Source organism: Borostomias antarcticus (assembly GCF_949987555.1).
Source record: "Borostomias antarcticus genome assembly, chromosome: 2".
Taxonomy (NCBI): domain Eukaryota; kingdom Metazoa; phylum Chordata; class Actinopteri; order Stomiiformes; family Stomiidae; genus Borostomias; species Borostomias antarcticus.
Window position 1 is genome coordinate 31,431,499 of NC_140235.1, and position 25,440 is coordinate 31,456,938.

At 44.5% G+C, this 25,440-nt stretch overlaps 2 protein-coding genes across 2 annotated transcripts; one reads left to right on the forward strand and one right to left on the reverse strand.

Annotated features, from left to right (window-relative positions):
* Positions 1-80: 80 nt before the first annotated feature.
* Positions 81-4,355, reverse strand: ngdn (neuroguidin, EIF4E binding protein; the record flags this gene model as incomplete). The annotated part of the gene is made up of 11 exons (XM_084454413.1): positions 81-430; positions 1,375-1,438; positions 1,534-1,684; positions 1,897-2,071; positions 2,190-2,304; positions 2,932-2,984; positions 3,071-3,155; positions 3,322-3,459; positions 3,723-3,794; positions 3,940-3,999; positions 4,335-4,355. The coding sequence occupies 11 exons, from the start codon at positions 4,353-4,355 to the stop codon at positions 411-413; spliced, it is 954 nt and encodes a 317-aa protein (XP_084310539.1). The 3' UTR covers positions 81-410.
* Positions 4,356-15,080: 10,725 nt separating this feature from the next.
* slc22a17 (solute carrier family 22 member 17) lies at positions 15,081-24,796 on the forward strand (the record flags this gene model as incomplete). Its single annotated transcript, XM_084451033.1, has 9 exons — positions 15,081-15,557; positions 17,594-17,697; positions 18,464-18,618; positions 19,774-19,939; positions 20,450-20,565; positions 21,787-21,892; positions 22,179-22,402; positions 24,197-24,308; positions 24,520-24,796. 9 exons carry the CDS (start codon positions 15,081-15,083, stop codon positions 24,794-24,796), a joined length of 1,737 nt encoding a protein of 578 aa, XP_084307159.1.
* Between the last annotated feature and the right edge of the window lie 644 nt (positions 24,797-25,440).

Consider the following 25,440-nt stretch of genomic DNA (forward strand, 5'->3'; position numbering starts at 1 on the left):
ATGAACTTGTCTAATAACTTGTCAAACATTTCTCCTTGGACAAGAAACGGAACAGCTTCAGTGATACCAAACCAGTCAGAAATTTATTTTGAAAGTGAGCTATTCATTAAGAAATCATCTGCGAGATTATGAGTACATGTTCATAAAGAACACACCCATTTAACATTGCTCAATAGAAGTCTGCACACAAACAAGAACATATTTTCTAATCAATTGACACAAACAACATGTTTGTTGATCAAAGATTGGAATACAATGCATTTAAGAAATGTTTGCCTTGAGCACCAATTTCAAAAATACTTATGGCCATATACAGCATGCACAACAGTCAACACACAGAAAGGTTCCACAACGTTGACGGTTTTCAGTTCTCCAACTTGCAGGAGTCCTTGGGGTTCCAAACTCCAGTTCTATCTGTGTTTCTTGAAAGCTGAAGGGGTCAGAAGGATGTTTAGTAACCTTCAATACATACTGACTACATACACTATATACATACTGACTCTATATACATACTTTATATACATACTGAATCTACATACTGACTAGGGGTGTAACAATATACCGTGCCACAATATATCGCGATACAGAAACGTCACAATACGTATCGTCAAGGTGAAAACAATATTGTGATATGTTTATTGTATATCAGTGAACACTGGCTACACAACACTGGTAACAAACACGTCTTTTGTCTAGGCCTATCCATGATATTACAACAGTTAAATGAGTAGTAAAGGGAAAATGCATGTTTATGCGGTTTTAAGGTTACTTGTGATCATATACAATGGTTCAGATCAAAACGTTGACAAAACTAGCACTTTTGAGAAAGTCTGATAATTGCTCTACCACCGTTTTGGTCATACAATGGATGTGGGTGGGCACCTTGAAAAATCATTCAAAAAACATGTTAAGTTACATAAGTAACATTAAAACATGGCTAAACATGCATGTTCCCTTTACTACTCCTTTAAGCTCTAAATTCACAAAGTGTAGTGGAGTAGATATGTGGAGAAATGCACTATTGGTGTGAACAGCAACGCTACTGCAACGCTTCACACCTACCCTTAGTGTATCGTATCGTATTGTTATCGTCAACCCAATATCATGTATCGTGAGATTAGTGTATCGTTACACCCCTAATACTGACTATATACTGTTGACAGATACAGAAAGATGCTAGATACAATTTCAATTAGTTGATTCAAGTCAAGTAAAATGCAGGCTATAACAGCATCTCAATCCCCCGTCTTCTGTTCGTCTCCCACAGTGACGAACCGCTACCCGTCATTAGGCATCTTTTTTTCTGCTATCCTCTCCAAAGTTTTTAGGTCAGTGCAGACGAAGGAAAGGCGAAGCCAGAGAACCGACACTTACCTCTCCTTTTGGTCTTCTTTTTCATCAGTTTCTTCTTTTTCTTGGGCCGAGGGTTATCTCCATCCTGGAGAAAGGTTTATGTCAAATGTGAGACAACTTTCCCAAATGTGCATATTAGTTGGGCCATCTCGGTCAGTAGTGACCAGTAGTGCCACTCACCTGTCCTTCACCACCAGTCAGAGCTGTGATGTCACTGAAGCGTGTGATGCCACTCAGCTGACCAGACATTCCCAGCATGCCTCTCTTCTTGGCGGTTTTCTCTCTTCGGGGCACAGCCAGACGCACCATCATGGCCTCCTCAAAGTGTTTCCTGAAGGGTAGAAAATACAGGAGCTCTGTTATACACTGTTAGACAAAATATGGAAAACGACAGGGATCGATGAAAACCGTTTTCAACAGGAGTCAAGTTTAAAATATGTAATATTGTTATCTGTCATATACTTATAAGTCTATCTAAAATCTGCACATTCCCTGATGGACAACACTACAATTCTGCATCTGACGGTGATCGTGACCCCTGACCTGTGCTGCTCCTCCCGGCTCTCCCGCTCCGTCTGGAAGTCCCGGCGTTCCCGGATCTCCTCGGGAGCGTCGCTGTACTGCTGCCGGAGCTCCTGGATCACGGAGCTGCGCAGGGCGGCGCGTCGCTGTCTGTCCGCCTGCTCCTTCTTCTTGTCCGCCTCGGTCAGGTCCCCCTCTAAGGGGCAGAGGAGGGAAGTTAGGAGAACATCACTGAGCACAGGCCCTTCTCAGGCACACCGAGTCAGTTAAAGGACCATCCCTGGATCACTGAAAATGAAAAGGGTAAACATTACCATAGTGCATGGGGGCGATCTTGGGAGGCACATATTTCCTGCCACTAGAGGGCACCTTCTTCCCCGAGGCCCCTGTCTTCTCTCCAGCATCATCGGAGTCCTCCGATTCACTAAGCTATGAAATTAATGTGAAAAAGAATTGACAATCAAAAACAGTGAAATGACGATTACATTCTAACACAGAAAATAAGGACAATGTACGCAATCTGAACAAAACTGTGGTCTGAGTAAGCCCAGCCTCACACTGATCCCTGCTGTAGACTGTGATCTGCGCTGTCCTAGGCCTACACCAACGTTCATTTCAACTAATTTGTAACATTCAAAGCAATTACCAGATCTTATTGAAATTATTAAATTAGTTGTGTAGTGGTCAGCTCAAATTATTATTTTTTCAGTAGGCTATCAACATTTTTTTCCCACCTAAGCCAGCCTATACCAGGCCTAATGAAAACCTTTGTACAATTTCTTTGGCTATTTCTTTGCAAAGTAGGCCTATTATTTCAATTCATTTTTATTTTCACTGATTGTACATTATTCTTTGACTGTCATCCAACTGGTAGGGCTCTACCCTTCGAAGAGAACATAATCGGGGCCATGCCCACCGCCGCCATATTGAAGGGCGTTCCAATCCGAAGGGTGCAAAAGTACTCCCAAGTACTTTTCAATATACATTCTCAAGCAAGTTCAATGTTAATATAAATTGTGCACGATGAGACACAAAACACTTAAAAGTCTTACTTACTTTGCTAATGAGGTTCTCCGGATTAGGACGAAACTGCAGCGGGTCATTTTCAGCTAAGACAAAACAGAAAATGTCATCTCACTATTCTGAGGAGTACACGCACGACTCTGCTGTATGTTCACTAGAGGCAGCCTCTCACCCAAGCTCCCCGTGACGGCCGTGCGGACCAACTTATCTATCTGGTATCTCAGCTTCTGATCCAGGGGACGCATCTTCTCCAGGACCTTTTGGAATAGAAGTACAGGTTTTATTCTGAATAGTTATTAGAATTAAATAATTATTCCAAAGAGAGAAGAACTACCGTTACCATTGTAGCTTATTGTGAGAGTGCCAGTTTCACTAGTTTCCCAAACTACTGGGCTTAATAACTAATAACGATCATCATCTTACTGTTCTGACAGTAACCAGTCTGTGGATGGCGCCACTGCCCCTCACACTGCCACCTTCTGCTTTGACGCTGATCAAGTGGGTGATGTCTTGCAGGTAGAATAACAGGAGATGGTATCGCAGGTCCAGAAAAGACAAGCCCTAGTGAAAAAAGTGGGGTTATTTGCAATGCAACATCCAACCACAACTATCCAATCATAACTATCCAATTGTGTCCAGCGGCTTTTTGATCCACACCCATTGGAACACCTCTGGAAATGAAAAAATGAATTGAGAATTTCCAGATCAGGTGAAGCCAGGTTAGATCTATGCAACCTTAATCAAATAATTAAAATGTATTATTGTCCACTTTTGCTGTCACATATTTAATTTTCTTTTTGCTTCCACACATCCATACCATTTACCTTAGAAGTTTGGAATGCTCCCTCTTGGGCCTTCTTCAGCAAATCACGAACATGACTTGTTACTGAAGCCACCTAGAATAGACACAACACAAGAGAAAATTATCTATTCAGCTGACTGTCTCTCAAAGGGAAAAACAAGTATAAAACAGAGTTGCTAGATTTAAGTGATAGTCGTTTAGCTGGCGGAGATTGGCATTGGTAGCTAATTGGTCCAAACCTGTTCAGTAAGGCTGTTCAGTAGACCCACAGCTTTTGGTATATCATTGTCAATCAAATCCTGAAAGAGAAATCAATACAAATATAACTGGAGCAGCAAAAATAGCCGGTCACAAATGTATGCTACATGTACTGCTGTAACAATAGTTAACAATAATAACAACAACATTATTTTAGTACATTTTCTAGAATGTCGTTTAACTATGATCCTTACAACAACACTGCTAGCATGTAGCTAGCCGACATAACGTTCAAAGCTAGACTATCGGAGTATTCCTTTTTCTACTATGAACAGATGTTTCAAGGAAAAAAGTATCTAGTGTTGTCATTATAACTATACAGTACGTCTAAATTTGTTTATATGTTTCTAAACATTTGACCATGCATTTGACTCACGTTGTCAATGTAAGTAGCCATTTTGAGAATAACTACGGTATACGCGGAGGGACATTTCAATCAATGGAAAGCACTTCGTAGAATAGACATTCGAGTTTTGAATGAGTTCCACACAGACACATTACTGTGTGATTAATAATGATTCAAACCAATTCGACAATATGAGAACGATTCATTTGATTGAATAAATAATAGTTAAAGTAAGCCATGTATCACTCAAAATACATTAATTACAGTAGGCTACTGTGAAGTTTTTAGATGCCTATAGGAAGAAAATACACACTATTCTGTGTGTGTGTGTGTGTGTGTGTGTGTGTGTGTGTGTGTGTGTGCGTGTGTGTGCGTGTGTGTGTGTGTGAGAGAGAGAGAGAGAGAGAGAGAGAGAGAGAAAGAGAGAGAGAGAGAGAGAGAGAGAGAGAGAGAGAGAAAGAGAGAGAGAGAGAGAGAGAGAGTTGGCCAGTGGGTGGAGGAGATGTTAGAGGAAGTGATGGTGTGGTGATCAGATGAACCTGTCCGGTAGACACAATTGGGAAAAAACGGTCAAGACAGTTCACAGAAAAGATCCAGTGGTGAGTTAGTGTCCTGAGATGCGTTCCTTGGTATTTTATCATTTGAACATGTATTGAATAATGATTTAGTGTGAAAATAATTGAATGTTGAAAAATGTTTTTAAGTGCTTTACACAGTTTCACTTGAGTGATGTTAACAGGGTTAGCATCTCATGCCACATTTTTTAAATGAGCTTTGGACTTCCTGTACAAGGTAATGATAACATATGTTTCTCAGATCTGCCTGACATGTTTCTAAATTCCCCAGATGTCGGAATCAAAGCAGTCTTCAGTGATTCAAGAGCACAACCCCCTAGCGTCAGTCCCTTTCTCCTCCTTCAGCTTCACTTCTGGCACCAACACCCTGACGTTGAACCCCAACCCTTCGACCGCTGCTCACCTAGTCAATCACATGCCCCAGATGGATGGGATGCAATATAGCCAGTCTCTGGGTCCTCAGGGATTGGGCAGGACTGGGAGTGACAGAATGTCTGAGCAAATGATGGGATTATCTTACCTCTCCTACGCACCGTGTCTCAACACTTCCACCACGGTGCCTGCAAACCAGCAGAGCCACATAGGGCAGCAGGTACTGTGTTGAAATCTACATTTTATCTCTGTTAGAATGCATGCTGAAGAACTGAACTGTGTCTTTTTGGGTCTTATCTATCAACTGTTTTTCAATACAATGGGACAAAAGTAACCAATCAATACACATTTAGTTGCAAGAGTGTTGGCTACCTAAGCTGCCATCTAAAAATAGAGCCTGACTGTGTATAGGAGTGATACAGGGGGCTAAATGTGACATATAGAAATACAGTTCTCTGCCAATACTGTATATCAAAGATACATCTCCCACACAATATATGTCTGTGTTATGTTCCCCTAAACTCAGATCAAGCGACATGAGCATACCAGTGGAGGATTGTGGGTGTAGAATTAAACACAACAGCTGTACAAAGTCTCATCTCTATCTTTGTCCCCAACCCCCAACCCTTCCGACCCAACTCCCTCTCCTCCAGGAGTTCTCCCCGTTCGTCCTGCCCTCTCCTCCCGGACCCGCGCGGGGTTCCACCCAGAAGAGAGGCGCCAGCAAGGACAGCATGGAGTATCGCCTGAGGCGTGAGAGGAACAACATCGCCGTGAGGAAGAGCCGGGACAAGGCCCGGAGACGCATCCAGCTCATGCAGCAGAGAGCTCTGCATCTGGAGGAGGAGAACAGGAGGCTGCAGGCGGTGATAGGGCAGCTCACACAGGAACTGGACAACCTCAAGCACATCCTGTCACAGCGCCACATGAGGCCTCTGGCAGAGTTTGAAGCCAGAGAGGAGACCTGCTGAGAGCTGATGGGTGACAGTGCTTTAAAAAAAAGAATACTGTGATGTGAAGTTTGGTTTTGAATGAATTCTATCACGCTGATAGTGGAAATTAGACATTTTCTAACAGGATTGTGAAATGCAGTTTGCGTTGTTCTATAATGGAACCTATTTGAACATACTGTATTGGCACAAGTGTACAGTATATACTCTTTCTTGACCTGATGTTTCATATAGTTTATGACTAAAGATTCAGATTTCAGACACTATCTACCTGTTAGGTCCCAAAAAAGTGGCATGGTAAGAGTTGCTACCTAATCTGATTATGCAACAGGAATAGGAATCAGGAATCCACAAATCACTAAGTCAAGTGTACATTCAGTTGCCTCTAAAGATAAAATGTGGACCAGGTCCTTTTGAGGTAGATAGCACTAGAAATAAATGGTTATATAACATTTGATTACATTTGATGGCATTATACAGTTGTATCTCAATCAGAGACACCAGAGACGGCATGGTCTGATGAAGGCCATCAGGCCGAAACTTAAGCATTGTTTGTTTGGCACATGGCCAAAATAAATCGATGAAGTTGAGAAAAGTCAACGTTATCCTGAAGATCTGTGTTTGTGCTGCCTTTCTATCTTTGGGTATTCAACTTAAAACAGTTGTATCCCAATCAGAATTTCTTAAATAAAGGACATTTTCTATTGATCTGTCTATCTCTCTCAGAGACTTTTTTTTATGGAGAGACAGCATGATGTGACCTTTGATAAATGGTCATGATTTTGAAACAATGATACCGCGAAACCAAAGATAACAGGAACTAAGAGCATTATCAGAACCTTCCCATGGCCCTGTTGAAATTGAAGGGATATTCTTCATTGGGAAATGTTTTTCTATAGAATCAGAAAAACACAAAATGGCTTGACATGGCAATATAAGTATGGAATGAGTAAAAGAGTAATAAGAGTATGGAATTATACCTCTATCTTAGGCATAGACCCAGAGAGATATCGATATTTTACTTCTATACCTATAACATACTCAGGATTACATTAACACAGTATCATATTAATATGAAAACAATACAGTTGGTCGTTTGAGGGCATATTGTTCACAAGTTAACTTCAGGTTATAAAAGTGGATACAGAATTGGGATTGGTTTAAGTGAGCCTTGAGTGAGTGTTTCTTCGTTCGTGGAGCATATGGTGTTGCCCAACTACCTGCACCTAGAGCTGAGGGCTGTTGGGGTAAGTGGTTGAGCAATCGTGATTGTTGAATTACTAGCTCCCCACTCTTCACAGTTATGTTTTTCATCTCACTTTTGTGTTCTGATCCTGAGTTAGTGAAAATCTTCTGTGGTTACTTTGGGAATCACAATAACAAACACTTGAACCAGCCTCAGATTACAGGTCCTAATTCCAGATTTAAGAAAGACTTATTTTCTCACAGCATGGAAACATCACACATCTCTAACATTTCAAACCGCCTACATGGCTTCTTTATTAGGCTTGATTATATGTATTTACTTAATCCTAAATCCTATGTATTTACTTAATCCTAAATCCATGTTAGGTATTTAAGAGGAGACAGTGGTATATACAGAGAGAGAGAGAGAGAGAGAGAGAGGGAGAGAGGGAGAGAGAGAGAGAGAGAGAGAGAGAGAGAGAGAGGGAGAGAGAGGGAGAGAGGGAGAGAGAGAGAGAGAGAGAGAGAGATGGCAGCGGCTCACAATTATACCGGCACTGTGTTTAACAAATGAAAAGACTTTATGAAGTTCATGTGGTGGGAGTGTTGAAACGGCCCCTGTGTCTGTGTGGGGTAATCTGTGGTCCCAGGACTGCAACTCCACAGAATGAGGAACCTCGTCCCAACTTACTCAAGAGCACCATCATGTTCAAAACCGATAATATCAACCCTGAAAAAACACAATAAATAGAAGAGGCATTTTGCAACTGAAGAATAATAACGGACAAAATAATTACAAATTAATGTTTTATGGTAGCTGAACCTTTAAAAAAGAAAAAATTAAAGTAGGCCTATGAGATACATATAACATAATATGAGATTAACATAATATGAGTTCAAATTAGGGGCCGGGCAGACTCAGCTGACGATTCCTCTTGTATTTCCCAATATTCTGAATCTGAATCTTCTTCTTCCTCCGAAGTCTGACTTCCATGCATGAAAAATCACCAAACTTTGCACATAGGTCCAGCCCTTATGCCAGAAGTCCTCAACTGGCATTGTGGGCCAATAGTCCTGATGGTGGCACTACAGCAACTGACTAAAGCTAAAAACTTTAAAAAATGATACAAATCAATTGTACGTGCTATCACTTTGCAACTACCACCAAAATGTAGGCCCAAGTGAGCAGAAACTTCCATATGCTTTGAACTGGCAGAAATTATGAAGTCCATCACTCGGTTTTTCTCAAAAACTCAAACCTCCTCCCACACTTTTTGGTCCATTGACACCCCAATTGCTACACTACATCTTTAGACTGTCCTCTACAAACGATCTTCACAGATTTTTTTTTAAAATTGAGCCCACAGCACATCAAAATGTTTTACTGTAAACAGTACTGTATGCAGCTACTGCAAATACTCACTAAATAAATCACTAATGTTCATGAAACCAGGCCAGGCCCAGCCTGGCTTATGTGTGTGGCTGGCTTGTTTCTGCTCAGGACTGGTAGGACGGAAGCTAGTTATGCCACTGAAATAGCTGTGAATTGAAATGACATGAAATAATGTCTGATAAATTAAGATAGGTCTTGTTGCCTGGACACATCAGTTCCAATGCTTCCAATGCTAATCCAGCACAGTACGAGCAGGATAGCCAGTTAGCTCATGAGCTCACAACACCTAGCAGCAGTTTCCATAACATTAATGGTAGCGTGAGTCAGTTACACTGATGAGCTATTTTCTGACGTTAGCTATTTTGCTGCAATTGGTTCAACTTCTGTTTCTGGACAAAGGTAAGGGATAAACCCAGATAACACAAGGCTAGCGGACCTACAGCGGGTCCCCGATGGATGAGCTGGCGGACCTCCAGCGGAATATAACACAAGGCTAGCGGACCTACAGCGGGTCCCCGATGGATGAGCTGGCGGACCTCAGGACGAATCTGCTGGCGGGTTCCTCGATGTGCAAATGCACATCGAATGGCAAGCAGACCTCTGGCGGATTATTAGTGTCAGGGACAGCGGTCCGCTAGTAATCTGAAATGGTCCCGCTATTGCTCCACCACCATTCCACCAGTAGTTTATTGTCTATATTCTAGGCCCATTGGCCCTAGGCTTATGGATTTATATTGCCAAATTAACTTACTCTGAACATTTTTTGGCTAACCCTTCCTTTCATAGTCCCCCAATTACTAAACATTTACCTGGTAAATACATGCAAAGTATAGACTAATATATAATGGGTCATTACTGAGACACCTATACTGTAGGTATACTTTCAAAACAGGAGTATTTCAAATGTTCAATTACTGCACATAAATTCAATAACTGACATAGCACCACCAGGTACATAGCTTCTATAACATCCAGTGACAAAAAATCTCCCACACCAGGGTTTGAACCCCTGACCTTTGGCATGGGAGTCAGGCACTTTATCCACTACACCACCAAGGATCTAGAAAGTGGGTGATGTCATAGTAGTTTTATCTTGGTGTTCTGGGACCACTGCCTCTTGTCGTGACAACATAGAACTGCAGGTCAACAACACGACGGAGGGAGGGAGTGGCAACCGGACAAATGCTATCTATGGTGCGCTGGCTTCCAGCCACGCACAAAAGTGACAACATTTTCATGGTAGAGTAGATGTAGTGTGAAATATTTCGGAATTTGGTCTCAAAAACTAAATTTTTAAAAGTATTTGGAAGTCTTTCCTCATGTTGTCCCCTCAAACTACCGCTGTTCATGCAGGAAAAAATACACTACTCACAATTGTTGACTTTCAATGTCTTTTATTATTGTCCTTATTCAGCTCTGCGTTGTGTTTTGATTTCAATAAAAGATGGCCCCCAATCTCACAATATACCATACAGTCCAGTGTCCCTTTTCTGATGTATTCCAAATGAATCTCTCCAACACGGGATTTGAGTGACAATCAAAAGCTGTTTATTACAGAAGGTTTTTAGCATACAAAAGACGATGGCATCTAGTCTAATGTTCAGCTGACCTGTCTGTAATGGCTGTCTAACCCAAATCCAAGCATCTGAGCTCGAGCACGGTTCTTATGGTTCGAGTGTCTCCCCCCCCTCTTCACCGATAAGACTGGTCTGGACTGGTTGTTGTTCATGGCCTTGCAGCCAAGCCTACGCCGAAAGCCTCGGTTCCCAGGTCTCTCTCTCTAACCACAACAATTGCTGTTTGGCACAGAATGTACCAGCCCTAAAAATGCCATCTTTATCTCATAAGTCTATGGAAGGGAGACACAGTTTCTTACAGAAAACTCCGGCCGACAGCCATACTCAGGGGTCAATCATCATAATTAGAAATATCTAACAGGATCAGATTAAACCACGACATTTCTCTGAAAACAGTCATTTTCCTCAATCCCCCCTAGATTATACGTGAACATGCAAAATTACAATGATCAAGAGAAATGTTGACTTCCCAAAACCTAAACCTGAACAGCCATTATGCAGAAAGAAAAAGAAGCAAACATGGAAACATGCCTAAGCTAAAACAGGTTAATATCTAAACAATAACATAATCATACCTTCCTCTAGCATGATTACAATTCTGAAGTAAAGCAAAAATATGTATTTTATCAGATCACTTCATGTATTGCTGTGTGAATTTCTGTTGTGAAAATGACTCCAATTTCGAGTGCCCCTGACCCAGAGATACAGAACCTTTTTAATAAAATACACTTCACAATACCCCTGTCTCCGTTTTAATGAGTATATCTCAAGTGCAACCTGGAGTTTTATTCACAGTATGACAAATGACCCACACACTTCACATCAGCTTCCCTCTCCCTAACCAGCAAGCTGTGAATGGAGGATGAAAAGGTTAGTGTATGTGGCGTGAAGGTTCAAGTGTCCCGTCTTGGTCGCCGACGTCTCCACCCTCCGTCCTTCTCTCCAACTCCACCTGTTAGCACAGAAAAACACAAGAAAACTGCGACAGCATTATGCATTCCACTCTCTGATTGTGAGAGCATGTCTCCTCTCTCTCTCTTTCTCCCATCATATATAGAGGTTATTATTATCTTTTATAGAAGAGCCACTGTCGACTCCAGACTTTCGTTCTAAACTGCCTACAGTCCTAGCACCCATTCTCTATAGCCCTTTAGCAGAGCTACAGTCATCCGAACAGTGGGAGCAAATTGGAACATTACTGTGTAATTCCCCAATTTGCTGTCTTCACCCCGAGTGCGCCCCCATCGCTAGACATATGGATCTTTATCTCAAGGGCTCTGTTCGAACAACAGCTGCCATGGCTGTCCCTAGTTTTTGGGGTGCTAAGCCTGGACGCTATTCTACCACAATGTTTTGAGTCTGGAATGTTTTGCTCTACAAGTTATCCAATTCTATGAAGGTTTGTTTACTTTGAGGCTTACTCATCTTAATCTGTGTCAAGTATCTCGACCACTTTACATTGACTAGCTTGGCTCCAATTGGGTTTCCCTACTACCTTAACTGCCGTGTGGGTGATGAGCCAGATCTGATAAGGCTCCTCCCACTTTGCATTTAATGTCTCTTCTTTGAAACTTCTTTATCATCTCGTACTGACCTGGGATTAGAGCATGTACCCCCTCGGGGATCTTGCTCCATGCTGCCAGCACCTGTTTGTGAGCCCTGGCCACAGCCATGCTCAATTACTCACAGTAACCACTCGACGCATCACTAGTAAGATGAACATCTGCTTGCCACAGATGACCTTGAAAGGGCTAAGGCCCGTCTCCCAATTGTGTGTTGCTTGAATGGAGCAAAGCACGAGACTCAAAGCATTGGGCCAAAGCACGCCCTCCTGATGACTTTGTGAGTCTCTCCTTGATGACATGGTTCATTCTTTCAGTCTGAGTCCACTACTCTGAAGATGGTAAGAACAGTGTAGTGAATCTGTGTTGCCAGATAAGGGAGCAACTGTTATGGTGCAACCAATTTCTGACCTTGTCGCCACACTTCGTCTGAGTCCATTTCTGCCCCATTCTCCATCCATGTCCACAACTCCCCCCCTCTCAGTCTCTGCCTGCATCACCTTGAGGTCAGTGATAGTATCAATCTGATACGGGGGTGCAGGTTGGATTGAGGTTGGTTCTTTTGTAGAACTTAAGAAGTTTTATTAAAAGATCAAGCGAAGACCAAACTGCCAACTTATTTTGCTCAACAAGAACATGACCTTCTTCCCTTGATGTCTATGGTTGTAGGTTCAAGTCCCAGGTAATGCAGAATAAACATGCTAATGACAACTCAGGCATTGTAGGCTACTGTTTGGATTTGAGACACTTAGATTGGATTTTCTCCTTCTTTCTCTTCCTCCTCAAAACGCCGGGCCGTGATCCAGTGCTGCAGCAGCTATCATTTTCCTACTTGATCTTGTCATTATTCAATCAATCAATCAATCAAAGCTTTATTTGTATAGCGCATTTCATACCCAGAGGCAACACAATGCGCTTTACAGAGAACAAGGGAGGTGGGCATACGACCCACCCCTACATATTCCAGAGGGAAGCAAAAAAACAGTAATCACCCGGGGGCCAGATAAGTGAGCTGTAAAAGTTCTTCCCTGACCCCTCTCAACAAGGCGATCGAGCAAGCTCCAGTAGTATGTTTGTCTACCAGATAAAAACATTTATAAAGCAATAAATTACATTAAATTACATTTTCAGAGTAAGAGAAGCTAAAAAACAACATAGGAGAGACATGGCAAATACTGGTATTATTGACATGGAATGTTTCACTGATGGCACACAGCTCATAGTGAAAACAGCCCTATGACAGGTTCAGACTCAGACAGCCAGTCTGAACAGCTGTCCTGAATGTGGCCTGGACTGCCTCGTGGCGATGAACAGCAGCAAGAGGCCTGGATCACCAAGGTCCAGACCAGAACCGCTGGCCTATCCCTCTCCTCCTCATTCGTAATGTTAAACATGGATTAATCTGACCCTATCAATGGACTAGCTCAGTGGCCTTGCTGTTAGAGTGTCTGCCCTGAGACAGGGAGGTTGTGAGTTCAAATCCCCAGCCGAGTGTAAAAATTATACTAATGGTACCTAATGCCTCCCTGCTTGGCACGCAGCATCGGATCGAAGTCCCTGCGACATACTAGCGTCATGTCCAGAGGGTGTACTTGTAGGCCTACATCAAAGCGCTCTCACGCTAAGAAGATAGGCTCCTGCCCTATGGGCGGCCACTAGGCCCAAGAAATATAGGTTCTCAAAAGGCTTATTTTATCAATGAAACATGACTTTCTGCCCCTGCCCATTACGACCCACATAGGCTACACATTGGCCTAAGAAATAATAATTTCAACACATAGGCTATAGCCTATAGACTTACAAGTTGATATGTATGTATATTAATGTATTTTTTAGGACTTTTTAGGACTATTCAAGACTCGTGTAGCAACCTTGAAAATAATCTATGATTGATGTTCCCACCATGCGGCAGAAGGTTCAATGTGCAGAGCAAGAAGGGGACGTCGCCTCAACGATTTCACCCGACTTTCCACGAGTCTGCATCGCTTTTACCGAAGCTCTCCTAATGCAGTTTTCCACCCTCTCTTTGTCCCAAAGAGGTGGGACCGGGTTGTCAATTGCCGTGGCCGTCCCCTTTAAGATGATGGTTTCGGAAATAATCATTTATTATTTAATTACTTTATCTAATGTCGGCGGACATAAACTTACCCGTGCGTTAGAAAACCAGCGACGGTAGAAGTCTAGCATCAACGTTTCTGCCAAATCCGCGTCTCAAGTGGGGCTACGTCTATGTGGAAAGCCATGTCCTTGCTGTGTTCCTGTGTTTCGTACTCTTCTCCGTGACAAAATGTCACTTGAGGATGGAATAACTGACCAAGCCGACAAGAAAGGACACGCAGGGGAAGAGTAGGCTAGGGAATGCGGTGAAATTCAACTCAATTCGAAACACGGCTCCCTCCATCCCTCTGTCCCCTGCAATGTTTTGGATGTTAAAAAGTAACAACGAGCGATAGTGATATCAGGTTGTGTATAATAATCTTGTGAAGGGGTAAGTAATTTTATCTTAACACCGTGTTACGCAACGCAGTTTTATTAATGTTATAATTTGAACATAGTCTAATATGTTTCGAGTGTGCTGTCGGGGCAGGTGCGTGCGTGTGTGTGACTGAATAGCCTACGACACCAACATTAAATGGCTACTGTTACACTGCTATTTTTTATAATGGGTTTGAGCCACTTGGAATGTCCGCCTGTCTCTCTGTTCCGTTCACGCAGTACTTTTCCCAGTGAGAAGCCTCTTATGTAAGACCAGGAATGCCTACAGCAGCAGGAGGCTACTTCCTGGCCTTGATGAACATATCAACATAGGCAAACACACTGTACCATGTGCTTTACTAAGTAAAGCCCAGGGTGTTGATCTCGACAGATGCATTGACCGGGTTTCAGGTGTGGAGGCCAACGCTGCAGTCTTCTCTCCCCTTTTGACCCAAGTCCATAACACCAATCAACAGAATTATAACTTCAGCCGTTAGTTATTTAATGTCTTTATAAATAAGGGCGTTGAGAACTGAACATTTCTTTCTCTGCAGGTGCATTGAAAATACTAGCATGACTCCAGTGTACTAAGCACAAGCATGTGTCCATCCTTGTTGTGTTTCCCTTCTGCAGACATTTCCCACAGTCCAGTCCCGGGAGTGACCACATTCCCTCCGGCCTCCTGTGATGACCTCGCCGGACTCCCCTCCCCTCACCTCCCCATCCCCCTGCCCCCCCCCTCCTCCCTCCCTCCCGTCCTCCCCCACGCCCTCCTCCCCGGCGCCCTCCTCCACCTCCTCCCTCCCGCCTCCGCCGTCTCTGCCCCCCACGGGGGAGGTGATGGTGCTGGCTCTGGGGAGGAAGAAGCAGAGGGTGCTCATCGCCCTCTCCATCCTGCCCAACGTCTTCCTGGCCTTCCTGCTCTCCTCCGACCCCCTGCTCGCCCTGGCCTCGCCCCACCACTGCCGCCTGCCCGGACCCTCTCCGGCCCCCCAGGTCCTCAACGCCTCTCTGCCCTGGGAGCGGGGCCGCAGGGCGGGCAGTGCCGGGGGGCCGTCCCAGTGCCAGCAGTACGTCAACGGGACCCGCTCGGCGGTGGTGGACTGTGAAGCCGGGTGGGACTACAACGTCACCGAAGGACTAAGGAACAACATCGTCACTGAGGTGTTAAGGAAAACACATCCTCTCGTCGTTTGTTTTTGTTTTGTATTCCTTATAATTCAATCAATCAATCAATCAATCAATCAAAGCTTTATTTGTATAGCGCATTTCATACCCAGAGGCAACACAATGCGCTTTACAGAGAACAAGGGAGGTGGGCATACGACCCACCCCTACATATTCCAGATGGAAGCAAAAAAACAGTATAACCCAGGGGCCAGATAAGTGAGCTGTAAAAATTCTTCCCTGACCCCTCTCAACAAGTTGATCGAGCAAGCTCCTGGAGTATGTTTGTCTACCGGCTAAGAACATTTATAAAGCAGTACATTATATTAAATTACATTTCAGAGTAAGAGAGGCTAAAAAAGCATAATAGAAGAGACATGGCAAACACTGGTGTGTGTTTGCTATGGCCCAGGCCTAAAGCTGGAAGTGGGCTGGTGTATGTGTGTACGTGTGTGTGTGTTAACTAAATGCTACGACATCCAATTATAAAGGGTTATGATTTTATTGCCATTAAATATGTCTTCTGCTCCGCTATTGGGGGCAGTCATAGTAGCCTACTACGGCTCTCTGAAGCAGGTTTCCGTGTCTCAGAATATGAGTGTGAGACAAGAAGGAGCCAGTGACTTGATTGTTTACACAGTAAACACTTCAGTCAGTAGATGAGAAAGAGATGTCATGCTTTCAGGTCTGTTGGTTATCTTGACACGCTGCAGTGCTTCCATTACTTCTACTCTGACTCGTCTTCATCTTATTGAAATCAAAGCCTCGATCCTTCTATACTACTTCTAATGATTTATGCTGTTCCCCTAAGTCTTGCCACGACTGGTGTCTTCAGCCAGAGTCTTGTCAACGCCAGTCTTCTTGTCAACGCCAGTCTCCACTCTCACTTTACACTTTGTGGGTTGTCTGTTTGTTTTTCTAGTTCTGTACCAGCCTGTCCGGTGGTGAGGGTACCACACCCTGTCCTTCCCTTGCATGTGTGGTGTTCTGTCTGCTCTTCTCCTCACGTGGTTAGCTGAAAATGTACACCCTCTCGTCCCAACGAGTCATCTCTAGAGAAAGACTAGAGCTGTACTTCCATCTGCTCACAAGTAGAATGGTCACCATTTCACGCTACCCTAGATCCGTTCTTAAAGAGAAGACTGTTTAACGTATTCGAATGTCTTTCTTTAACCCTCAAGTCATGGTACACCACTATACCACTGCTTTGCTGATTCAGCAGCCTCTCACGGAAGCAGGAAAAGCCCTGACTAGTTTTAACCTCCGATCAATACGGTGTCATTCAGTATTGGGAAAACTGAGCTAAACATCCGCTTCCTTTTTACATCACTCTGTCCGGTTAGAAGACACGGTTGGGGTCCGTGCAATTAAATGTCCATTGATATGATTGATATGGCCAGGATGTAGTTGGCTTTCAGCCTGAGAAAAGGGCAGAGGTTTCTGCCAAAGGATATTTTCATACAGCAAACCTGTTAGGGGAGTTTGTAAACTTGTTTGAGTGCAGGTTTGACATTTTTCCCCTATTGTCACAAACACATCATCCACGTGAACGCTATTGGCTTCTTATGTTCTAATTTCCGAGGCGACTATACAGCTCTGTGCACTGGCCATAGGATGAGTGATGGTGTTTGACAGGCTCTTATGGGTCCATGCATATTCCATGTCCATGTCCATGGCTCAAATTACACCAGGCATTGTTAGACGCAGCTACTGGACAGCCCCTCGGAAAGATGCTATCTCCCTAGATCATTGAAATCACTTTGCTCTCCAACAGTAGCTAGCAAACTGCATTAACAGAGTTCAACTGCTGTTACAAATCAATGCTGGAGAAATGTTATAAACTCAGGAGGGACATCTGATACGGTTTCTCATACCAGATAACAGAAATCAAATCTAGCTACAGTTTGATACAAAGAAAATGTAACTTGGACATTGGCCTACACAGTTGTAGAATGACTTAACGGATATTTTTTTTTTCACATGTACCTCTGTCTTCCCTTCCCTGCGTCCATCCATCTCTTCTGGGTTCCCAGTGGGATCTGGTTTGTGGTCAGTATTGGCTGGTCCCAGTGGAGGAGGTCTGCTTCATACTGGGGGTTCTGACCGGCTGTCTGGGGCTGGGCTACGCGGCTGACAGGTGAGACAGAAGGACGAGCAGGGACACGGGTAGACCCACCTGACAGGTGAGACAGAAGGACGAGCAGGGACACAGGTAGACCCACCTGACAGGTGAGACAGAAAGACGAGCAGGGACACAGGTAGACCCACCTGACGGGTGAGACAGAAGGATGAGCAGGGACACGGGTAGACCCACCTGACGGGTGAGACAGAAGGACGAGCAGGGACACGGGTAGACCCACCTGACGGGTGAGACAAGGACGAGCAGGGAACGGGTAGACCCACCTGACGGGTGAGACAGAAGGACGAGCAGGGACACGGGTAGACCCACCTGACAGGTGAGACAGAAAGACGAGCAGGGACACGGGTAGACCCACCTGGGTGTTATGTATTATAGAACATTTGAACATTTTTTTTAGGCACTACAGGACTACATGAGTAGTCTGAAACATGTACTACAGCCAGGGAAGAGAACTCAGTCACCCAAGCTTGTCTGATGTTTGAAATAATATAATTTGGGTACTATTGACTGGGGATGGGAAATGACGTCAACTTTTGGGAAGTTAGATGATGACATGAATTAGCTAACGTGTTATTATTAGCACAGCCACTCAGTACGTAGACACAAGTGGCCTTTAGGGCCACTTTTGAAGATAAAGATTCACCTCATTCCAGATCATTGATTAGTTTTGATTACAATTTGAGATCAGTTCATTTGTTAAAATAAACCTTTTGATCTACACATTGTTAATAATTTTGTTCTCTCTCGTCTATTGCTCCCCCAGAGTGGGCCGGTCGAAGGCTCTGCTGACCTCGCTGACGCTGACGGTGGTGTTCGGAGTGCTGGTCTGCGTCTCCCCCTCCCCCTCCATCTTCATCGTCATGCGCTTCTGTCTGGCGGCGGCCAGCGCCGGAGTCTTCCTCACTCTCTACGTCATACGTGAGCAGCGCACACATATCATGCACTTTTCTGTGTTTGATCCAGGAATGACAGAGTTCTTGAAAATACATTATGACCACTGTCGAAAGAATGATCGCCCTAGTTGAAGTAAAGCCCTAAGCGCATGGCAAGTGACGAGTGACCAGCTCATTGGCCTTGTGGTTAGAGTATCCGCCCTGAGACTGGGAGGTCGTGAGTTCGATCCCCAGCCGAGTCATACTGTACCAAAGGCTATTAAAAAGATGGTACCCATTGCCTCCTTGCTTGGCACTCAGCATCAACGGCTGGAATTGGGGGGCTAAATCACCAAATGATTCCCGAGCGCGGCACCGCTGCTGCTCACCGCTCCCCCAGGGGATGGGTCAAATGAGGAGAACTAATTTCACCACCGCAGGTCGGGTGTGTGACAATCATTGGGACTTAAACAAATCATGCAACATTTAAATAATTAGAATCCCATTGTTGTTGTTGACGTGAAACATGCACAAGTAGACTTTGTGCAGTCTGTCGTGCTGTGACTTCTAGAATGTGTTGTGACGTGATGCACAATGCCGTGTGCTCTGGGCTTAAGTCTGTTGTCAGGATTAATGCAATAATGTAATGTATGACTCCTCTAGCAGTTCCTCCTAAGGACAATTGAAGAATTGTGTCAGCAGCTCGAGAGAAAAAGAATTAGCCACAAATCCCATATTCTACAGCAGGGCACATTTAGAATGCTCCTTTTGAAGCACTGTTGAAAATTTACCCCGAACTTGCGGGGTGTTATATTTAACGGCTCAGAACAATGATGACATGAAAGTCAAAGTACTAAAAATAGTCTTAGAGTTAATCACATAAATGTTGTTGTTTTGTTGATGTTTGAAGCAGACTTTAGAGCAATGTATTCTGATTAGATAAGATAGGACTTTATTGATCCCCCCAGGGGGAAATTAGGCGTTTCAGTGTTGAAAAAAATACAGAAAGGTTGGAAAGAAGAGAGAACTAGATACAGAGTAACACAAAGCAGCTTAAAAAGGGATATCAGGTACTTAGTGCAACCATATGTACAGTTACTGTGCAGTATAGAATAAAATATTCTATATAGAATATTCAAGCCATGAAGAGTCTTAACAGTACAAAAACGACTTCATTGTTTGTTCTCTTGTTTATTGACAGGACTTGAACTCTGTGACCCCTCGTTACGACTGCTGGTCACCATGGTGGCAGGTCTGACGACGGTTGCCGGGGAGCTGCTGTTATTGGCTGTGGCTCTGGGCTGCCATTCCTGGAGGGGTTTGCTGGGAGCTGGGGCCGCTCCACTCACACTGTTCCTCAGCTACGGGTGAGAGTGTGTGTGTGTGTGTGTGTGTGTGTGTGTGTGTGTGTGTGTGTGTGTGTGTGTGTGTGTGTGTGTGCGCGCGCGTGTGCGTGTGTGTGTGTGTGTGTGTGTGTGTGTGTGTGTTATACTGTACGTGCAAGCGTGAGTGCGTAGGTATCTTTAAGTGAGTTTGTGTGGCCGTGTGTGTGCGTGTAAGAGAGAGGAAGAGAGGGAGAGAGAATGAGTATGAATAAGATCATGGGGAAGTTGATGGACGTTTGATTAGAGACCTGGATGCAGACTGACATGCTGGCAGCTCAGTTGGATGTTTATTGATCTCAATCCCAATCGTCACTTTCAGACGGCATTAGAGCTACTCTGTAAGGTGACTGTCCCCCCTAGCTCACAGCAAACAACAGCAAACGGCAAATACAGGACAAATTAAATCAGGACTTTTCTGTTAGAGAAATCCGATAAAGAGGCTGTAACAATAATAATGAGCGTTATTTTTCTGCCATGGGTTCACCCATGCAGCATTCCAGGGGTGTTTCCCGAGTCTCCTCGCTGGCTTCTTCTGTCAGAGAGATCTGGGGACCTGAACTCCTTCAGCGAGAGGAGGAGCAGAGACAGGGATGATGAGAGCTTCACAGGTAGGTGCAGGAACATTTCTGAGAAGACGAAAGACAGGATTCTCTTGTCACACCGCTGTTAGTCACATGACAATGTTGTCCCATGCTAGTTGACCGTATCTTGATGTCTGGGAAATCCCATAGGTGGCAGCGGTACAGTGCCATATACCAAGAAAGTAATTCCCTAGTATTAAAAAACACCCCAATGATCAGATAATGAGAAGTGAAATGCGGTTAACTTGGCCCTGTACTCCTTCGTTTTGGATTTGAAATTATACAATCTGGCAGCTTTAGTTTGAGGGTATCCACTGTTGTGGAAACATTTCAGAAATAACAGTCCCTGCTCTTTAGGCTGCCAAACAAACACACTTGGCTTCAAAGCAGTTATTTATCACGTACTGTTCGTACTGTATGGATGTTTTCATTGTTTATGCTCGTATGAGAGCTGTCAGTGTCCTGATTTAAAATTATTTTTTGGTATCTGACAACTTAAAATCAAAGACGTGTCAATGAAAGTAAAACTGGCTATTATTAGGCTGAACCATCTGAAGACATCGATCAGAGTATAGTCAGAATGTAGTCAGAAGGCGTGCCAAAATAACCACGTTGGTACATCGAAACAGAAAGAACTGGTGAGTGTAGCCATGGCCAGATATCTGGGGGGGATTTCCACAAAGCAGATTAACGTGTTATGAGGTATGCAAGACCATACAGGCCACTGCAAGTCTGGATTTTGGGTTTCAGAGAGAGAGATTAAGGTGGAGCTGGATCAAAAACTATGCCAACAAATCCTTTACATCTACCCTGCTACAGTATCTCACAGGCTAGACTCTGGTCAATTATGCAGGTGTAGTAAGTAGCCACAATCTTTTTTGTATGAGATTTGCAAATTTCACCTTGTTGCTGTCCCTCTGTTGTGCCCCTGTTGTCCTGTGGGGGTCCGTTCTACAGGGGCGGCTGTAGCTCAGTTGGTAGAGCGGGTCGTTCACTGATCGAAGGGTCAGTGGTTCGAATCCCAGCTCCGACTGTCCACATGTCGAAGTGTCCTTGAGCAAGACACCTAACCCCAAATTGCTCCCAATGAGCAGGTTAGCACCTTGCATGGCAGCTACCACCATTGGCGTGTGAATGTGTGTGTGAATGGGTGAATGAGAGGCCATTGTAAAGCGCTTTGAGTGCCGCTAAGGTGGAAAAGCGCTATATAAGTGCAGTCCATTTACCATCTACCATTTACTACCGCAGAGCTGGACTCCGAGCCGGTCCCCTCTGCCCGGCCACACCTGTCCCTCCCAGAGCTGCTCCACAGCAGGAACATCTGGAAGAACATGTGCGTGCTCGGCTTCACCTCGTAAGTCCCTCTCCCTCGCTGTCATCCAGGGCTCCCTGAGCAAGTTCTGGTCCTCTCCCACACCGTACCCGTACAGATGGACATGTTGAATGGAAATTTTGTGAGTGAGAAAGAATGAACTTTTGAATGACACTAATGAACTTTCAATAACACGGCTGCTTTCATCCCTTTATATTTTGCCATGGTTTCGTTGGAAAAAGTAATTACATTCTGGTTATTATTTTCATAGAACTGTGTCAGTCTCACTTTTTCTACCTCTCTTCTGTTATGCTTCCCTCTCCTCCAGATTCATCTCCCATGGCATTAGTCATTGTTACAGCTCGTTTCGGGGTGACGTCAGAGGCACCGCCCCCAGCTTCTATTGGACCTACCTGCTGTCTGTCTGCGCGGGGGGCGGGGCCTGGCTGCTGCTGTGGGCAACCGTGGACAGGTGTGGTCGCCGTGGCATCCTGCTGCTCAGCATGACGATGACGGGGTTGGCGTCTCTGATCCTCCTGGGACTGATGGAGTGTAAGTTCACCCAAACCACACCCCTAGGACCTAACTACTCTACCTTTAGCTCTGGGCTTACAAAGCTAGGATTTTGAGCACTATAATCTCCTAAACTTTAAGGGATAGTCAACACAAAATGCACATGCTTTTCCTCCTAACTTCACTGTATTGGTTTTCTATGTACTTTCCCCACTTGGATATTTGGTTGTAATATCCTTTTTAGAGTAGTTCTTAGGTTTCATATGATCTGTATCAGTGGTGTGGGACCAACTCTTTCTTCTAAATACTGCTTGGTGTATACATTAAAAAAGAAGGTGAAACTGAGGGATACAGGCATGTGCTAAATGACTGTAATGTAATGGATACATTCAAGCCCCTGGCATTGGTGGAAGCCTACAGTCTGTTCACTAAACACATGTAAAGCACCCCTTTGTCAACAACAGGAAACACAACACTGGCCAAACGAGGGGGCGGGATTTATGGGATCTGAATTGTGTCTGGTTGTGCCTAGTAACTGTCTTTAGCTCCACCAATTTTTTTGTGGCCCACATTGAAAGACATTTGCATAAATGCACAAGGGTTTTTATTTCAAGAACAATTTTGCATTCCACTCACATTAAATTCAAAGTACTTCTTTTTTGGTGTGGAAGACACAATATAACACATGATACAACTTTATTTTTGTACTGATTCTAATTGTTTATTTATGTATGTCTTTTCATTTGTTTAGGATTTGATGTGCTCCGACCTGTTTAACCTCTGCGTCTTGGCCAGGTCTTCATTGTAAATGAGAATTTCTTCTCAATTGACTTACCTGGTTAAAAAACAAAAAACAAAAACAAAACAACAACACAAAACAGAACAGACACAGAAAACATCTCTTACACATAGTGCATAGTGCTTGTGTACAGTAGGGCTGTGAAATGAGCACAGAAATTATGTTCGACTTTCTCTCGTTTTTTGGCCATGTTGAAAAGATTGAATACTAACGTGATGAGTTTTGTCATGATTAGAAGGTGGGCAGGACTCGGGAGTCTGTGTGAAGCACGCTGCTTTCCTGTAGCCTGCTAATCCAATCTACATTTTGAAGATCAATTATGCATTTTTTCCCCCAAAGTCGACCACTAGTCAAAGTTCAAGTATTTACTTGATAGCCCTACTGTGTGTATGTCTATGTATGTACAGTATGTGTGTGTGTGTGTACGTGCGTGTGTGTGTGTGCGTAAGTGTGTGCATGTGACAGTGTTGGCCAGTACTGAGGCAGATGAATCAGTCCGTTTCCCCGGGGTAGAGAGTGCAGGCAGGAATCCCGCGGGCCGGAGTCGTGTGCTGAAGATGATAAAGACCATGTTCTGTTTCTGTTGGCCATGATCCTTGGGGAATCGCCCCATTTGGCTAAACACTGCAATTTACAAATGAATTCTTCAGGCCTCGTGCTATCTAGATTACAATGAGGGGGTGAAGACTTAAATTATTAATATTATTATTATTTTTTTTTTAATGACTGGGTACATATACAATATATGGATACATAAGTGTATTTTATTAAGTGGATTGCTGGTGACACAGATCCTCATTGCCTGAGAGTATTTCTCCCCCTTGTGGAGGAACTGGTATAACATGCCCGTTTATGTAGGACACTGCGGTGGCAGGAAAGTCAAAACTGGTGCTCAGTCTGGCTCTGAGCTGCACTCGATTCCACAGTTGAATACCACATAGAATGTGAAGTATCAGCAAATGTCGTCTAAACAAATGCTAGTGTGGAGTGTGGAATGCAGCCTAATAGTCTATTTCCCCCCTAACCCTCTTCAGATCTGACTGAAGCGGCCATCACGGTGTTCTCAGTGCTGGGACTCTTCTCCTCTCAGGCGACGGCTTCTCTCTGTATCCTCTTCACTGCAGAGATTATGCCCACCATCATCAGGTGAGCACCTCCAGCACACGCCTCCCTGGTTTAGGACTTCACCTTGTCCCTCGTGCTTTTGCCTTTTGTATTGCGGTTTTCATCCAAAATGCAATGCCTGATAGTAGCCTGAAATGACCAGAAATTCAAAGTAAATTCGACTTAAAGAAACATTGTTTTTAATCCATTGATACTGAAGGGATCACCTCCCCCACGCATGTCTCTTTCCCAGGGGCAGTGGCGTGGGCGCGGTGTTGGCCCTGGGCTGCGTGGGCCGCCTCAGCTCGCCCCTCATGGACCTGCGTAACCACTACGGATACTTCCTGCACCATGTGGTGTACTCCTCCCTGGCCCTGCTGGCCGTGCTGTCCATCCTGCTGCTCCCCGAGAGCAAGAGGAAACCCCTGCCCCAGACGCTGGGCGACGGGGAGCAGTACCGGCGCCCCCCGCTGGGCCGGAGGAGGAGGGACAACGTGCCGCTGCTCGCCACGCCCAACCCAGAGACCTAGACCCCCCCCACCACCCCCCACCTGTCCTGGCTCGCGCTCACATCCCCCGCTCACTCCTTCTCGGGTGCCTGATGTAGTAGAGAGAGAGAGAGAGAGAGAGAGAGAGAGAGAGAGAGAGAGAGAGAGACCTTACATGAAGATATGTTGAACACCAGCACACATCCAAAACCACAGTCTTTTTCCCCACAGGCCTCTTCGGAGAAAGAAGCCTGCTTACTGCTCCTACTCCAGACCTCCATGATTCCAATCTGTTTATTCCACGAGTGCTGGGATATCTGTTAGGGAAGCAGTCATATGCTGGTTTCCCGGGCAGATTAAGCCTCTAGTCTTAAACTAACATATCCAACGGACAGCTTCAAGTAAGAGTAGCTTTCACTCTTGGACTAGATTGACTCTGTCTTGTATCGCCATGTCAGACTTTCGAGACTCCGCCTCTGGTAGAGCGTAGCGTTTAGAGACTGACTCCGCCTCTAGTAGAGCGTAGCGTTTAGAGACTGACTCCGCCTCTAGTAGAGCGTAGCGTTTAGAGACTGACTCAGCCTCTAGTAGAGTGTAGCGTTTAGAGACTGACTCGTGAGTCTTCTCTTGTGTCTGGTAAATGACCCCCTAGGAAATGTAGTGAAGCAGTGCTTGAAGCTGGAAAG